General features: G+C 42.9%; 1 protein-coding gene across 3 annotated transcripts in view; it reads left to right on the forward strand.

Moving 5' to 3' along the window:
* fubp3 (far upstream element (FUSE) binding protein 3) overlaps positions 1 to 18,568 on the forward strand; it is a 109,176-nt gene extending 90,608 nt beyond the window's left edge. For 2 of the 3 annotated variants that reach the window (XM_087998296.1, XM_087998299.1), the window contains 2 exons: positions 13,162 to 13,301; positions 16,887 to 18,568. In XM_087998296.1, coding sequence (XP_087854422.1) covers positions 13,162 to 13,301; positions 16,887 to 16,895 — 149 coding nt within the window. In that variant the 3' untranslated portion in view covers positions 16,896 to 18,568. Of the gene's footprint in view, positions 1 to 13,161; positions 13,302 to 16,188; positions 16,267 to 16,886 lie in introns of those variants that run through there. The other variant, XM_087998301.1, reaches the window with a different exon arrangement.

An 18,568-nucleotide genomic window follows, 5' to 3' on the forward strand; every position in this document is an offset into this window, starting at 1 on the left:
ATTACAAGACTAACAATCCCATGTCAAATCTGTTTGGTGCTCTTGGGTTGGGACTGTTGATATTTCTGTCTATTTATCTCTTGTTTAATGCACCCCAAATGAATTGAGTAGTAGTGCTCCTGCCCCTAATTGCTATTGCTAAAGTCAGCATTGTATCTAACTATGGCATCTGTCCCACCTAAGATAGCCTTTCTGCTTGTATGAAAAAAATGATCACTTTGCAAATAAACTTGGTCATTATAGCTGTGATTGGTTCAAGGGAACTTATTTTGGATTGCAAGATGTTCCTGAGCTGTTTTTTAAATTTGCAGTTTAAAATCTTGTTCGTCCTTGGCATAAGTGAACACTGAAATCCGTTGCACAGGGACCTGCCCGAGGCAGTTTAAATGAGAGGCTTGGAACAATAGTGTTGCTATAATCCTTAGCCGTTAATAATGGTATCCACGGGATTAGTTTCATTTTACTGAATTAATTGCTGTATACCCCTGCTGACATTTCTTTAGCTTGTTTTTTCAAAAAGTTACCACTATGCAGCAACAAATTCTGATTCTTGTCTTATGCTGAGAAATTTCTTCTGCCTAGCATTATCTTATGTAGTTTTGTCGCTTGCACTTACACAGTAGCTTATCTGTCTTTTTGTGATAAACCGTGCATCCACAACCCCTATGAGCACTTTGCACTAAGTGTATTTCATGGGCATTCCTTTCTCTCAAATGCCGTGTAGTGCTGTATTTTAAAGCTATTCTGTAGCCTTGTTTTTAAACACCTGTGGAGGACAATTTGTGGGTCTCTGATCTTGTCATTTTAATAGTTTATGTGCAAGCTCCATGCTTGAGCTGGTCAGAAACAACTGGTCGTTTCTCATGGCCCAAACTACCGCACGCAATTAAATGGTGAATTTGTTCAATCTGTTAAAGTAGCTCTCCAAAATAGGATGCAATGGTTACTTGTCAGCTTGCATGGTATAATTATAGGCATGACACATGTTAAATTGGGGTTTTCAAGATTTCCTGAGCAATAAGCATCTGAGTGCCTCTTTTAACATTGTCCAGCTGGTTGACAATTCCAGCCCCCACACATTTGTGAAATTTTTGTGATACTGGTTGAACTTGATAAATTTTTACCAAGTCTTGGATCTACCAGGTCATCACTTCACAATAAAACAAGCTTCTTAATTGGAGGTTATTTCACTCAGTGCTAAGGAGCTGCTGCTGTATGATAACATTAAAAATTCACCGAAATGAAGAGGTGTTTTTGGTGAATAGTAGAAATAGGGAGAATTGTACTTAATTGCTAATGTACCCCCATTTCAAATTACTGTTTAAGGGTAGGATGTTCATGTACAATGGGCCCATTGTTGAATTGTGGCTGTTCACACAGGCAGTCCGCTATTATGTGGTTCATAAATGTAATCCCCATGAACCATCTATGGGTTGTGACCTCATTATCAGCAGAGTGCTTCATCTGCTGTAACACTGTCACGTTGCTGAATGGAAACATCTGGTATAAAATTATCTCCATGTTTTATTATCCTGAAAAGCTTGTTACTTGCTGATCTCTACCAAGGGTTTCAGATGTGCATCAATAGGTATGCACCGATTGTTCCAATTTTTTAATATCTAGTGTATTGTGTGTTTTAAAATCTTGTAACCTGGTAGCAGGTATAGGACATCATTGGTTAGGGCATAAATATGCAGTTTCTCAGCTGATGAACAATCTGTTTATTTAGGTAAATGGAATTTTGTCAGATTTGATTGAGGTAAGCTTTTAAATAACTAGCGCTCAGATTTTTATGAAGAGTAAAGACTGAACCTGTACTCCTAGTTGATTGCAGGCATAGAACATGGGGCCAAAATTGGGCAGAATACTCAAAGAAATAATTTCAATTGCAGATTTGCTAAGTAAATTGTCAGAGGATTTGAATTTGCTAAAATGGAAAATTGCAAGTTTTTTAATCAACTATGTCTTTAGACCTACTTCATGTACAACCTCATTAAGGTGGTTGATATTGTACATTATCTCCTGAAGGTGTAGATTTAGTTTTCATAGCTTTATATATTGTAGTTTTTTTTTTAATTGATGAAATGATTGGAAAGCTTCATCTAGGTGACAACCATCATGAGAAGTAAATTTTGCATTGATGTTTTTGATTAAAGGGAATGGTATTGCAGCCAATAGTTCTGTCTGGAAGACAGTAGTTCCACTTATTGAAGCACTGCCTAGAGCACTGCCACTGATTGTCTGTAGACGTTTTGAATTGATAGGAGGTTGTGATATAGCACTACTTAAGGAGGACTTGCTTTAGCACCTGCTGTGTTCATGCTCATAAACTTAGAGGACAAACAGCCCAGTCACATCTCTTAAATATGGAGAGCCAGCTGTGAGGTAAATCATCCTCCTATCACGTTGCTTGGGTTTAGTTGAGCAATGATGGCTTTTCTTTGTGTCCTGTTGAGCAGAGCTGCAGTATTCTATTACTGAGCTGATGAAGGATATTGTAGAACAGCAGAAGAGGGATCTGAACTTGCTTGAAGTATCAAAGGCAAAAGGAGTATTAACTGAGACAATCATCAGTTTGACTAAGTTGTCAACACACTCTGCTTGAGGCCCATTGTGGGCCCAAACCATAATTGCAGCTCGTTTGACACTGGTCAATTCAAGGAGTACGGAATTGTTGGAATTCTGTCTTCTGGATGAAATATTAAAATGAAGTCCCTGTTGAGGTGACTGTAGAAAATTATAAAAGAAGAGCAGGGAATCTCCCAGTTTCCTGCCCAATATTCCTACTTCAAGCTACAGCACCCAAGAGACAAAAACAAACTGCCCATTGGTCTCACTTGCTATTTGTGGGACTTGTCAATTCAACAATAACTGTACTTTGGGAATATGTCATTGCCTGTGAATGTGGGACATTGAGGGTATTAAGGTATGCTATAACTACAAATTTGTGTTCTTGAAAGTGAATATCTTTGTCTTTTTTGGCTCACCCAATGCAGAGCAGCTCCAATTACAATTCAAGGCATTTAATAAGTGCAATGGAGGTCAAGCAATGTCAAGGCTACGGCTGTACCTTGAAACAAATCTAGTCATTTTTGATTTGGTTCTGTTTGTTCTTTATCATTCTCAAAGGTTTTGGGCAAATAAGGACACTTTCTATACTTATGAGGGTCAATTGTACTCAAGCTACCTCTGTATTTGTTTTTGATTTTATTTTGATCCACTTTTTTGCATTCAGTCTCTAATCACTACTTGATTTGAATTTACCAATATGGTGACTGGCAAAAAATTTGATTTGTAAAATCTCAGTCATGAGATCCATGCCTGACCATAATGGAATTGTATGAGTCAAGTATTTACCATTCATGGTGCTTATTGACAATAGCATGATTCATATTAAAGAGCATCATATATGAATTCATTGTATAAATGCACCCCCGAGAAAGCGCATCCATTTTGTAAATGATGCAGGTCCGAAACAAAAGGGAGCTTATTTTGGGTTTTCCAAAAATAATTGAAAAACTGCATTTACAGGTAGGATGTTTTTCTTTCTTTCCCTTCCTCTCATCCTTTCCTCCATGGACGCTGATAAAGCAGCTAAATATGATTTCAGCATCAACCTGTGGCCCGTTTCTTTTCCTGCCCCAAATAGAACAGATTGCTAATCCATGCACCTTTATCAACAAGCCCACCAGAATCTCCAATTGACCCATTGTTTTGAGGTAATTGTCCTCCAGAAGATCTTGGTTTTACTCCCTGCCACACAGCAACTAAAAGGTTAGCAGTATCAGCTTGTTGGTAACTTTTATGATTTTTGTTTAGCATTTTAAACATGAAAGATCTAAGTTTGTTTTCCCCCCAGGCATGATATGATAAAATTACATTGCTAAGTTTTGACCTGTTGTACACATTTGCTGACTTGGTCACAGTACCTATGTGCCCCTTTTCTAACCCATATCCTTTTTCTTTGGTATTCTGCACCATAACCAGCTGTGTTTAGGCAGAAGGCAAGAATTTTATAACCATTCTTCAGTTACTTTCAGCTCCAAAAATAATGATGTTTTTTCACATTTGCACCATCAATTAATTGAAAATGAGGATGTTGGGATCATTGTCGCTTTTTGTTGACCTTTATGACAGTCACCTATTTATCATGATCTAGTTGCACTTTTGGAACTCTCGGGTTGATTATTTACTTGGTGCATTCCATAGATTGTAAGAGCTGTAACGTTTTTCCATTATTCTCTATTTCCATTGCAAACTTGCACAAATAACAGACCCTCCCCTCCAGTTATCTCTCGTAAACCACATTTGCAATCTCAGCATCTTATCCATCCCAAACTGAGCTTCTGACTCCATATCTTCCCCATTGCAAAAGCTATCGATTTTAGTAGCATTGCTTGATTCTACCTGAACCCATCATTTGGAACTCTTAAGTGCTACCAGATTTGACTGTTCAATGGTCTCATGGCTGACAATCCATTCCCCATGGTCTACAAACTACAGCTATAAACTTGCTGCCCTTTTGCTACCTTGCTCACCTAGAATTCTTATATCTGCTGACTTGCATTGGGTACTTCTTTCTCTAGCTGTGATGTAAAATACTCCGTCTTTTGTTTTGAAGTGTCTCGTGATGTTATCTCTCCCAGCTGTATGTTCACCTCCAGGCCTTCAAACATCCATAGATGATCATTTCTTCCAACTCCAACCTCTCATACTCCTGCCCAACAGCCAGTAGCTGTCCATCCAGCTTTTTAGGCCCAATATTCCAGCTTTCCTTCTCTAAATTCATCCTTTTCTCCACATTCTCTGAGACGATCCAAAATACCTACTTATTTAGCCAGACATCTAGTTGCCACTCTTAATACCTTCTTCGTTTCAATAGCCATATAATTACACTGCTAGACTCCTTGAAACTCTCTACATTAAAGATATAATGAAACCTCAGTCTAAAGGGAGGCCATTTGGCCTATTATGTCCCACAGCTGTCTCTTCACAAATGATATAGCTCCATTTCTACAGCTATTGAAAAATGCTAAAAGCTTCTCCTCAAACTCTGTAATAGGAATTGAGAAAATCGTTCATTTTCTGGGCTATGAGACTTGAATGTTGTATTTTATTTCATTTGTTCTGATGTGTCAGCTTTAAGATCTGTAACTATATAGCAGCCTTAGAATAAGTATTATATTCATATAATAGTCTTATCAAAATAAGTAGCAAGAAAATGGGATGTTTGAACAGAGGCATGAAAGAGTTTTGACAGGACTGTACTCACAGTCACCTTAAATTAATTTGCATGTGTTCTTCCTAGGCAGCTGAATCAAAGTGGTCCAGTATGTGTAAACCAGACTGAATTCAATCACAAGCACATAGTTGGCAGGTTGTTGTCTGCACTTCCCTTGATTGACATTCTGCTCTGATTTTGAAGAAAGAAACTGTAATACTTGTAGGAAATACTTATGTATCAAAATGAATGTCAATCCAAGGATGCAATTTGCTATCTACATATGCATCACATCTTTGGAGGGATGGAAAACAACTGGAATTAAATTAATTGGATAACTGTTACAGTATGAGCATGGAACAAAAGGATTGGAATAAAAAGCTACCAAAAAGATCATTTAAAGGAAGTCAGGTTTTCATTTTCCACACAACCATGTATCCAAAATATATTGCGTTGCATTAGTTAAGATTGCTTCAAAATAAACAGGACTTTTACATGGTAGAATTGATCATTCTGTTCTGTATTTGTCATTTTTATGGTGCAATTAGTGGTTAACAGGAGGTAGGTATGTGTAAGAGCCGAAGGTAGACACTGACTAACTAGCGTGCTAGCCAATCATATTGTTCATGTGAAACTTACCTGGTGACTGGGAAGATTGGCATGAGAAATGTAGTTTTTAAAGCCTTTTTTTCCCCCCAAATGCATACCCACTTGAACCTTTTTGTTTTCTCCAGTGATGATCTCAGTCATTAACTAAACCCTGCAATGTAGTGTTGGCAAGATAGTTTTATTGGGTTTTCCAAGGGAATGAGTGGACAGAACCAAAAAGATAGAAGCTTTCCATGACCATCGATTTCAGCATTACTGAATATTATTGACAAGGTAACTGAAGGTAAACCTCTAGTTGATCCGCCAACATAAAGGGGAACCACTCAAATTGATTGATTAGTCAACTCCCACTAGTCATCGTAAAGGTGTGAGTATTGTATGAGATCAGAGGAACTTTGGCAATTGCATCCTGCTGTGATTTATAACAATCTCAGGTTAAGTTAAACAAGTCTGTTTCCCTTTATCCTGTGCACTTTCACCCAGATATAATCTGCAGTAAATGGTGGAATAAGCTGAATTTTGTCTCCCTTACCTAGGTTTGAATTCAGTTGATGACAAAACATTGTATGTTCTTTCGAAAAATATCAGTAACACTTGAATCACTATACTGTCAGGCTTGGGAATCGCGTTTTACTCCTTTGAAATTCATTTTGGGGATGAGTGTTTTGATGACTGGGTCAGCATTTATTGGCCATCCCTTGTTGCTACCTACCAGGTAGCAACAAGGCTTCTTGAATTGCTGCAGTGTATTAGGTGTAGGGGCACCCACAGTATTGTAAGGAGACAAATTCCAGAATTTTGACCCAGTGACAGTGAAGGAATAACAATATAGTTCCAAATCAAGATGGTGAGTGGCTTGGAGGGAAACTCGCAGGTACTGGTGATCTCAATTATCTGCTGCCTTTATCCTTCTGAATCGTAGTGGTCGTGGGCTGAGAAAGTGCTGTCTAAGGAACCTTGGTGAATTTCTCCAGTGCATCTTGTAGATGTTGCAAATTGCAGCTACTGGGTATCAGTGATGGAGAGTGTAAATTTTTGTGATGCCAGCCAGGCAAACTACTTTGTCTGGATGTGTCAGGTTGCTTAAATGTTGTTGGAACTGCATTCAGCCATGCGATTGAGTATTCAATCACCCTTGACTTGTGCCCTGTAGATGGTAGTCAAGTTTTGAGTTGGGAGATGAGTTACTTGCTGCAGAATTCCTACCCTCTGGCCTGCTCTTGTAGTTTATTAATAGTTAGTTCAGTTTCTGGTCAGTGGTAACCCTCAGGATTCCAGTAGTGAGGGATTGCCATTGAATGTCAAGGGGGTATAGTTAAATCTTTGAGGAAGTAACGAGCATGCTAGATCAAGGATGTTATCTACCTGTACTTCAAGAAGGCCTTTGACAAGGTGCTGCACCAGGAGGCTCCTGAGTAAGATACGGACCCATGGTGTCAGAGGCAAGGTATGGATATCAAGGCATGGATAGAAGCTTGGCAGTCTGGCAGAAAGCAGAGAGTGAGAGTAAAAGGGTCCTCCTCAGAATGGCAGCTGGTGACAAATGGTGTTCTGCAAGGCTGTGTTGGGGCCGCAACTTTTCACTTTATACACTAACTATGTAGATGAAGAAGCTGTGGGCATTTTGGCTAAGTTTGCAGTTGATACAAAGATAGCGGACAGGGAGCATTGAGGCAGGCAGGCTGCAGAAGGATTTGGACAGATTAGGAAAGTGGGTGAAGAAGTGGCAGATGGAACACATCATGGGAAGGTGTGAGGTCATGCACTTTGGTAGGAAGAATAGAGGAATGGACTATTTTCTAAGTGGAGAGAAAATTCAGATGTCTGAAGTGCAAAGAGACTTGGGAGTTCTAGTCCAGGATTCTCTCAAGGTAAACTTGCAAGTTGCGTCAGTAATTAGGAAGGCAAATGCAATGATGGCACTTGTTTTGAGAGGACTTGAATATAAAAGCAAGGATGTACTTCTGAGTCTTTATAAAGCTGTGGTCTCACCACATTTGGAGTATTATGTGCAGTTTTGCACATACTCTTAGAACGGAGATAAGGAGGAACTACTTCTGCTAGAGAGTGGTGACTCCATGGAATTCATTTCCATGGAAGACTGTGGAGCCAGTTCATTGAATATATTTAAAACTGAGATTCTTGATTATCAAGGGTTACGAGGAGAAAGCGGGAGAATCTGGTTGAGAAATTTATCAGCCACGATTGAATGGTGAAGCAGACTTGATGGGCTGAATGGCCTGATTTCTGCTTCTATGCCTTATCATCTTAAATCCACTTTTGTTGGCATTGGTCATTGCCTGGCACTTGCGTGGCATGAATGTTGCTTACCACTTATCAGTTTGGACATTGGCCAGGTTTGTGGCATTTGGACGTGAACTGTTTCAGTGTCTGGTGAATTGTGAATGGTAATGAACATTGTGCAGCCACTGGCAAACATCCACCATTTTTGACCTTATAATGGAGGGATGGTCACTGATGAAGCAACTGATGATAGTTGGGTCCAGGACACTCCCCTTAACTCCTGCACTGATGTCTTGGGGTACAGGTGACTGACTTCAAACAACCGCAACTATCATCTATTTTTTGCCAGGTATGACTCCAAGCAACAAAGCATTTTGCTTGATTTGCATTGGCATGAGTTTTGCTGGGGCTCCTTGATGCCAAACTTGGTCAATTGCAGCCTTTATGTCAAATACAGTCAGGCTCACCTCCCCTCTGGAGTTCTGCACTTTTGCGCATGTTTCAACCAAGTTTCTAATAAGGTTAGGAGCTGAATTACTTGACACCATGTCTGTAACCCCACACAGTGTTCTCAAAGGTCTTCTCCAGTACATCCAACTAAGGGAGTCTCAACAATTTTCAAGCCTCATTACAGGGGTCACAATCTGAAAAGGTTTAGGAAGTACTGTTTTATTACTTAAGCAATATCAGTTCAAATGTCCCATCAAAGACGGGAGCAAAAATCAAGGTTGACAGTGCAGTACTGAGGAGAATTTTGTACTGAATGAGGTGCTGTTCTTTAGATGATCTATTGAACAGCTGTCTCAGGTAAAAATAAACTATTTTGTGCGACTATTCTAAAGAAGTGTTTTGGATTGAAGGAGTTCTTCCAGTGTCTCGGCCCATGTATATTACTCAAACAACATCATAATATGATATCTATCCCATTATCATTTGTTGCTTGTGGGAGCTTGCTGTGAACAACATCTGTGTTCCTTCCATTGTAGTAATGTAGGTAATTATTTCGAGAACAGTTATAACGGATATTGATAGACTAAGGGCAACACGGTGGCTCAATGGTTAGCATTTCTGCCTCACAGCACCTGGGACCCAGGTTTGATTCCAGCCTTGGATGACTGTCTGTGTGGAGTTTGCGCATTCCCCCCCCCGTGTCTATGTAGGTTTCCTCTGGGTGCTCTGGTTTCCTCCCACAATCTAAAGATGTGCAGGTCAGGTGGATTGGCCGTGCTCGGTTGTCCATAGTGTATGGGGGTGTGCAGGTTAGGTGAATTAGCCATAGTAAATACAGTGTTAGGGTGATAGGGTAGTGGTGGGACTGGGTGGAGTGCTCTTCAGAGGGTCAGTGCAGACCAGATGGGCCAAAAGACCCCTATCTGTACTGTAGAGATTCAACATAAGCAAGTGTAATGTTGTCCGTTTTGGACCAAGAAAGGATAGATCAGGTAATTTCTAGATGGTATAAAGTTAAATACCATGGATACCCAAAGAGACTTGAGGGGCGGGGGGGGGGGGGGGCGGTTCAGGAGCATAGATCTTTAAAATGTCACAACAGGTACAGAAAATAATTGAGTTGGACAGGAGTACAAGGTTGCAGAAGTTTTGCTACAGTTCTACCAAAGCCTGGTTAGACCTCACTTGGAGTACTGTGAGCAGATCTGCGCCCTAAACCTAAAGGAAGGATCTTTTGGCCTAGGAAAGAGTGCAATGCAGGTTTGCAAGAATGAAACTTTGACTTCAAGGGTTCAGTTACGCAGAGAGATAATACAGGTTAGATCTGTATTATGTAGAATTTTGAAAGTTGAGTGATCTGATCGAAGTTTTAAGATATTTAAAAGGAAAAAAACTGGGATGATGAAGATAAACTATTTCCATTGGTTGGGGATTCTCGACCTAGAGGGCATATTCTGAGGATTAGGGCCAGACTGTTAAGGAAAGATGTTAAGAGGCACTTTCACACACAGTAAATATTTGGAACTCACTTCCACAAATGGCAGTGGATGCTGGACCAGTTGTTAATTTTAAATCTGAGTTAAATTATTGTTAAGCTCAGGTATTAAGTGATATGGGCCAAAGGCAGGTTCATGGAATTAGGCCACAGACCAGCCATAATCTCATTAAATGGTGGAACAGACTCAAGAGTCTGAGTGGTTGACTATGTTCCTGTGATGTTCTGGGATCATTTCAATGTGCTTCATAAACGCAAGGTGTTTTTAAAGAAAGTTTTCTGATCTGTTTAAAATACTACAAATGACCCACGCCGTTTTAGTAACAATTGAACGAATTGTAGCACAATCTGGGGTCGAAGAAACATTTGTTGATACTAATGGAGTAACAGGGCACCATTATTCTTCTTTGAATCACTAATCCTGGCAGTGTTGGTGTGCAGCTACGCAAAGTTCTCTTCCTGCAAGGAAGATTGGGAGAATATGGGAAAAGAGTGGTATTTGAGGTGGTCTTTCATGCCTGAGTACTACTTTGTGAAGTATGTAGCATGCTCACCAGTATTCATGTTTGGAAGGCATGAAAAAGGACAAGAAATGGAGAGGATGCAGCTAACCTGCTCTGATTAGAACATGGCAAATTCTAATGGAACAAACTGCCTGTTCTTGCACTGTATCAAGTTGTGGAGTGCTCAGTTGTTACTGCTTCATTGGGTTACTTCGCACAGCACTTCTGTTTATATTCCGTCAGTTTTTCATTTGTTCTTTTGGTCGTTCTCCGTTTTCGCTCTCGCTCTCGCCCCCTCTCGCTCTCTCCCTCCCCTCCCTCCTTCTCTCTTCCCCCACCCACATTTTCTTGATCACTAGTTCTCGCATGCTTTACTGTGATAGCTCTCACACTTCAATTTGACTGTAAGACATAGGAGCAAAAATTAGGCCACTCAGCCTATCAACTCTTCTCCACCAATCATGGCTGATAAATTTCTCAACCCCATTCTCCCAATTTCTCCCTGTAACCTTTGATCCCTTTAACAATCAAGAACCTATCTATTTAAGACTTAAGTATACTCAGGGATCTGGCCTCCACAGCCTTCTGTGGTTATGAATTCCATAGATTCACCATTCTCGAGCTGGACAAATTTCTCCTCATCTCAGTTGTAAAGGGTCATCCCTTTACGCTTGCGGCTGTGCCCTTGCATCCTAGTCTGTCCTGCTAATGGAACCATCTTCCCAACTTGCTCTGTTTCTCTAACTGTCTCTCATTTGCTCCTTCGAACCCTTAGTGTGTTTATTCCTACCTTCCCTCTCAAGTTGTCCCTCTTTTTTTCACCTCCTCGCACTCACCTTCCATTACCTAGTTTCCTTCGCCACTCTCACCCCATCTCACCTTTGCCTCCCCCTCCCCCCCTCGTCCTTTGCCTTCCCCCACCTCGTCCTTTGCCTCCCCCCACTCGTCCTTTGCCTCCCCCCACCTCGTCCTTTGCCTCCCCCCACCTCGTCCTTTGCCTCCCCCCACCTCGTCCTTTGCCTCCCCCCACCTCGTCCTTTGCCTCCCCCCACCTCGTCCTTTGCCTCCCCCCACCTCGTCCTTTGCCTCCCCCCACCTCGTCCTTTGCCTCCCCCCACTCGTCCTTTGCCTCCCCCCACTCGTCCTTTGCCTCCCCCCACCTCGTCCTTTGCCTCCCCCCACCTCGTCCTTTGCCTCCCCCCACCTCGTCCTTTGCCTCCCCCCACCTCGTCCTTTGCCTCCCCCCACCTCGTCCTTTGCCTCCCCCCACCTCGTCCTTTGCCTCCCCCCACCTCGTCCTTTGCCTCCCCCCACCTCGTCCTTTGCCTCCCCCCACCTCGTCCTTTGCCTCCCCCCACCTCGTCCTTTGCCTCCCCCCACCTCGTCCTTTGCCTCCCCCCACCTCGTCCTTTGCCTCCCCCCACCTCGTCCTTTGCCTCCCCCCACCTCGTCCTTTGCCTCCCCCCACCTCGTCCTTTGCCTCCCCCCACCTCGTCCTTTGCCTCCCCCCACTCGTCCTTTGCCTCCCCCCACTCGTCCTTTGCCTCCCCCCACCTCGTCCTTTGCCTCCCCCCACCTCGTCCTTTGCCTCCCCCCACCTCGTCCTTTGCCTCCCCCCACCTCGTCCTTTGCCTCCCCCCACCTCGTCCTTTGCCTCCCCCCACCTCGTCCTTTGCCTCCCCCCACCTCGTCCTTTGCCTCCCCCCACCTCGTCCTTTGCCTCCCCCCACCTCGTCCTTTGCCTCCCCCCACCTCGTCCTTTGCCTCCCCCCACCTCGTCCTTTGCCTCCCCCCACCTCGTCCTTTGCCTCCCCCCACCTCGTCCTTTGCCTCCCCCCACCTCGTCCTTTGCCTCCCCCCACCTCGTCCTTTGCCTCCCCCCACCTCGTCCTTTGCCTCCCCCCACCTCGTCCTTTGCCTCCCCCCACCTCGTCCTTTGCCTCCCCCCACCTCGTCCTTTGCCTCCCCCCACCTCGTCCTTTGCCTCCCCCCACTCGTCCTTTGCCTCCCCCCACTCGTCCTTTGCCTCCCCCCACTCGTCCTTTGCCTCCCCCCCCCCCGTCCTTTGCCTCCCCCCCCCCCCGTCCTTTGCCTCCCCCCCCCCCCGTCCTTTGCCTCCCCCCCCCCCCCCATCCTTTGCCTCCCCTCCCCCGTCCTTTGCCTCCCCCCCCCCCCGTCCTTTGCCTCCCTCTTTGCCTCTTCCCCCCCCCCCGTCCTTTGCCTCTCCCCCCCCCCCCGTCCTTTGCCTCTCCCCCCCCCCCGTCCTTTGCCTCCATCTCCCCCCCCCCCCCGTCCTTTGCCTCCATCCCCCCCCCCCCCGTCCTTTGTCTCCTTCCCCCCCCCCCCCGTCCTTTGTCTCCATCCCCCCCCCCCCCCGTCCTTTGTCTCCATTCCCCCCCCGCCATCCTTCGCCTTCTCCCCCCCTCGTCCTTCGCCTTTACCCTATCTCTGAAGACCTTCCTGCCTAATTTGCTCTTCTGTGCTGATTACTTGGAGAAATTTGTAAGTCTTTCTGATTTGCTGCTCTGGTTTCTTCTGACATATTATGCTAACTTTTACAATTTTATGTTATTGAGAGATTCAGCATAATTTATTGTCTTATTTCTCTCTTCCTCCCTTTTCCTCCTCCCCTTTACCAGCTCAGGCCACAGGAACTGCTCAAGGGACTCCACAGCAGAGCTCACAACCTGACTACAGTGCAGCCTGGGCAGAGTATTACCGACAGCAAGCAGCGTACTATGGACAAGCCACACAACAAGGGCAGGCCCCTGGTCATCAGGTATGCAAATAGTGCCCATTAAACATTGCCATGGTGATTGTGCCACAAAGCCCTGGTGCAGTAATATACCCAGTGGGGAGCAATAGGGCACTGGTAAGCTCAGTTATGCCTCACACCATCACATTTGCTCCCAAAATCACTCCGCTTCTCTATCTCTGTCTCCACCTTAAAGACATACCTCATTGACAGTGCTGTTGGTCAAGCTCCCTCATTTCGAGTGGCAGGTAGATAGGATAGTGAAGAAGGCGTTTGGTATGTTTTCCTTTATTGGTCAGAGTATTGAGTACAGGAGTTGGGAGGTCATGTTGCGGCTGTACAGGACATTGGTTAGGCCACTGTTGGAATATTGTGTGCAATTCTGGTCTCCTTCCTATCGGAAAGATGTTGTGAAACTTGAAAGGTTTCAGAAAAGATTTACAAGGATGTTTCCAGGGTTGGAGGATCTGAGTTACAGGGAGAGGCTGAACAGGCTGGGGCTGTTTTCCCTGGAGTGTCGGAGGCTGAGGGGTGACCTTATAGAGGTTTACAAAATTGAGGGGCATGGATAGGATAAATAGGCAATGTCTTTTCCCTGGGTTCGGGGAGTCCAGAACTAGAGGGCATAGGTTTAGGGTGAGAGGGGAAAGATATAAGAGACACCTAAGAGGCAACTGTTTCACGCAGAGGGTGGTACGTGTATGGAATGAGCTGCCAGAGAATGTGGTACAATTGCAACATTTAAGAGGCATTTGGATGGGTCTATGAATAGGAAGGGTTTGGAGGGATATGGGCCGGGTGCTGGCAGGTGGGACTAGATTGGGTTGGTATGTCTGATCGGCATGGAGGGGTTGGACCGAAGGGTCTGTTTCCATGCTGTACATCTCTATGACTCTATATCTCCCTCTGGCTCAGTGTCATTGTGTTTGATGACCTGCTGTTGAATAGCTTATTATGGTAACAGTACTGTTATGATTGAAGTTGTGCTATCTAGCGCTGAAACTTGTTCAGAGCGGGTGAATATAAACTGTCCCTTCCAATTGGTTAACATTGAACAGTTATGTCAGAAGGGAGTGGACTTGGCTGAAGCCAGTTTACTTTCGCTTCATACAATCATCGATGTTAGCAGTGAAATCGGGAGTTACCCTTCAAATCACCAACACTTGAGGTTATAATTTGTTCATCATTTGCTATGTAAAATCACTTTTAAGATTGTAGCAATCTGTATTGAAGGGCAATCTACCTTGTCCCTTCTCTTTCCACATCCTGCTTTTTACTGCTTTTATTTTTAATCTATTGAATTAAATTATGTTTCAGTGAATGATGTTGTTAAACTTCCTTTTGCTGATATTTTCCCTTCCTTGTCTGGATACCATTCCTTGGATCTTATGAGAAATTCACCAGTATCCTGTCCACTTGGTCATTTGTCATCTTACTAGAAATTGGTAGCAAGCAACATGGTTCTGATCTTAGCAGTGCCAACGCACTTCAAGCCATAAGGATCAGTCCATCGCCATGAATAGGTGACTCTGGCTGTCATCTTTTGCCCTTCCTGACACATAAGAGGCCAGTTATTAATGATCTTTGCCACTACCCCAGAATTGAGTCATATAACACCGAAACAGACCCTTCAGTCCAACCAGTCCATGCTGAACCTTATCCACAATAAACTAGTCTCACCTGCCTGCTCCTGGCCCATACCCCTCCAAAGCTTTCCTATTCATGTACTTATCGAAATGTCTTTTACACATTGTAATTGTGCCCTCATCCAGCACTTCCTCAGGAAGTTCATTCCACACGTGAACCACCCTTGTGTAAAATGTTTGCCTCTCGTGTCTTTTTTAAATCTCTCTCTTCACACCTTTAAAAATGTGCCCTGTAGCCTTGAAGTCCTCCATCCCAAGGGAAAGACACCTACGGTTAACTCTGTCTATAACACTCATTGTTTTATAAATTTATATCAGGTTGCCTCAACTTTCTACACTCCAGTGAGAAAAGTCCCAGCCTATTCAGCATTTCTTTATAACTCAAACCTTCCATACCCGCAACATCCTGGTAGATCTCTCTTCAGCTTGATAACATCCCTCCTATAACTGGGTGACTAGAACTGGACACAGTTTTCCAAAAGAGGCCTCACCACGATGTTGCCTGGTATGGAGAGAAGGTCTTATGAGGAAAAGCTGAGGGACTTGAGGCTGTTCTCATTAGAGAGATGTTTAAGAAGTGACTTAACAGAGGTGTGTAAGATGATCAGAGGATTAGGTAGAGTGGACAGTGAGAACCTTTTTCCTCAGATGGTGATGGCTAGCATGAGGGGACATAGTTTAAAACTGAGGGGTGTTAGAAAACAGGACAGGTATCAGAGGTAGGTTCTTTACTCAGAGTAATAAGGGTGTGGAACACCCTGCCTACAATTGTAGTAGACTCTCCAACTTTAAGGGCATTTAAATGGTCATTGGATAAATATATGGATGATAATGGAATAGTGTGGGTTAGATGGGCTTCAGATTGGTTTCCCAGGTCAGCGCAACATTGAGGGCCGAAGGGTCTGTACTACGCTGTATTGTTCTATGCTCTACGTTCACCAATGTCTTTTACAATCTCAACATGACTTCCAAGCTCCTATATTCAAAGGATTAAGCAATGAAGGCAAGCATATGAAAGGCCTTTTTAACCACCCCGTCGATATGTAGCACAAACTTCAAAGAATTATGTACCTCCGCCCCTACGTCCTTCTATTCTACAACACGACCCAAGGATTGAACCTGACATGAATATGGTTCAGCTACCAACTGAATCATCTGCCTGAGTTACCAAGATAATAGTGTTTTACAGGATTTACAGCACTGATACAGGCTCAATATACCTTATTCCAATATAACCTTATTCCTTTCTCCCTCATGTTGTACAGCTTTCCCCTAAGACCATCCAAGCTAGTAGACTCAGCGACTCCTTGCGGTATCGAGTTCCACATTCTGGCCATTTTTAGGTAAAGAGGTTTCTCCTGATCGGATTTACTTGTGACTGTCTTTTATGTCGAGCTGCAAATTTTGGGATTCCCCAGAAGCAAATGCTTTTCTCTGTGCGTCCAGTCCTATCACAATGTTAAATATCTAGAAACATTTACCTGTAATGATGCAAGGAATGGAGAACTTACTTGCACCTTATGGTTGTCTGTAAATATATTGACCTGGGTGATGGTAATACTGAGAAGGAAGCTTCCTGGCCTATGCAGAGTTAGCCTGTCTCAGCTGATCAGTGGAGGTTTAGTTGCTACAAGTCTCCCTAGCCTTTGTGTAACAGGGCAAACAAAAAAAGAAGCAGCCTGGTGATGTGCTCCTGGTGACCTTCAGTGGCCAGTGTTGGATGAGAAATCAATTGAATTGTAATGTATCTCATATGGCTGACACACTCCGAAGCACTTGGCTAGGCTCGTGATGAGCAGCTGGGTACCTAACAAACCATTACCAGCAACAATGAAGAAAGGGGAGAAGGTTTTTTAAATTTTCTTGAAGATCTCACAAGTTCTTCCGACCTTCCCAATGCTCTATTCTCATGCCCTGGCAGTTGTGTGTTCTGGCACTCACTTTGACTATTTTTCTGTTGCAGGATCAATAATTTGATGTCCTTGTGAAGACATTCGAATCATTATGGGTGTGGAGCCTTTTTTAATAAAAGGTTAAAAAGATTTATGACGCCTTGAAGAAAAACTTATACTTTTGTTTCTGAACACTAGAAAAAATACTTATTATGATAACTTTCTAGATTTACCATTAATGGAATAATAGTGAAGTTGAGGGGTGCAGATGTTGTGACTGAACACTCGGGGACCCTTAAACCGATACCATGGTTTGGACAGGCTAAAATGCGAATGGTGGTTTGTTCTGTTTTTTTAATTTTTTTTAAGAAGATTACTCTCCTACATCATCAGCACTACAGGATAAGTTTTTAAAGTATAATAGTAGTGTGGATGTGGGGGTTCAAAGACGGTGCATTGTTGAACTGTATACATCCCAATGATAGATGGGTAGGAATACTGGTGCTGGTACTGCATATCCTGATGCTCGTTAATGGCAACATACGAGTCCCAGGTGTCGGTCTGGGGTTTTGTACAGCACAGACCGAAAGGTACTAACGACCACAGTATATATATAATATATATTATATATATATATAAAATATGTCTCACTTTTGTGAAACTGTGCCTCCATCCCTATGTGAGTGGGCACTAAATACAAAACTGTGTTGGACTGGTAAATTTTTGTACTGGTCCATTAATTCTACTGTGTGGGGAGGGAGGGGGAAAGAAGAAAAAAGAAGTTAGCACAACAGAAACTTCTTTTTATAAGGAGTTGAAAATGAGAACTGTGAATAATAATTTAATACTTTTTTCCAAAATACATGTTTTATGTAGGTGACTGTCAGCAAAGATGAGGATTTAAAAAATGTATTTAAAAAAAAGACAAAAAAAAATCTAGGCACATTTTGTAATTGAATGAAAATTGAACAGCAGCAGGGTGCACATCTGTACGTGGATGTAATGGAAGAACACCACCATTCGCACTATAGTCTGCCTGCCACCCCCACTTCCCACCCCAACCTCCCCTCAAAGTCCTGGACTGTAAGCATGTCTGAGAGGAGCCTCCAATTTGCTGAAGACTTGATCATACACTTCTTTTTATGGCTGTCAAATTGCACCTGTCTGTGTAATTGCCTGACGCAAGAAGATGATACAATTAAATAAAAGTACAGGTTTTATTTTTAGTATGAAAAAAAATACAGAAATGGTTGGTTGTGTTTGGTATACACCGCTCTCAAATTTGGACTCGGTAAAGTCTTCACGAGCCATTCTAATGACTATTTTTTAATTCTTATTCTTACGTGGTGTGATCTAATATGTATGATTATGTTTAGCAAGTGAATGAATCCTAGTATTAATTACGTATGTGGAAAAAAAATTAAGTTGATTAAAAAAAGGGATGTTATTAAGTTGAAGCTGTTTAACTTGTAGTATTTGCCTTTGTACAGTTAACAGTGTAGATAACCAGGGACTTTGGTTCTGTTTTTAATGAGCTGAAGTTTACTGGACATTCCGTTCAAATTGTACTGATTTTTTTTCTATTAATGCTCGAAATGTCTAACTTTGGAAAGTGTGACTGGTTTAAAAAGAGAAAAAGAAACAGCTCTGCGCAGCATGTTAAAGAGATGTATCCCTTTTATTTTACTGACACTTGCATTTTACACTCTATAATAAAATATCCACAACATTTCTTTGTGGAAATTTGGCCTGA

This window comes from Chiloscyllium plagiosum, unplaced genomic scaffold (assembly GCF_037043375.1).
Source record: "Chiloscyllium plagiosum isolate Xiang-an unplaced genomic scaffold, Cpla_swu_hap1 HiC_scaffold_21, whole genome shotgun sequence".
In the NCBI taxonomy this organism is placed as follows: domain Eukaryota; kingdom Metazoa; phylum Chordata; class Chondrichthyes; order Orectolobiformes; family Hemiscylliidae; genus Chiloscyllium; species Chiloscyllium plagiosum.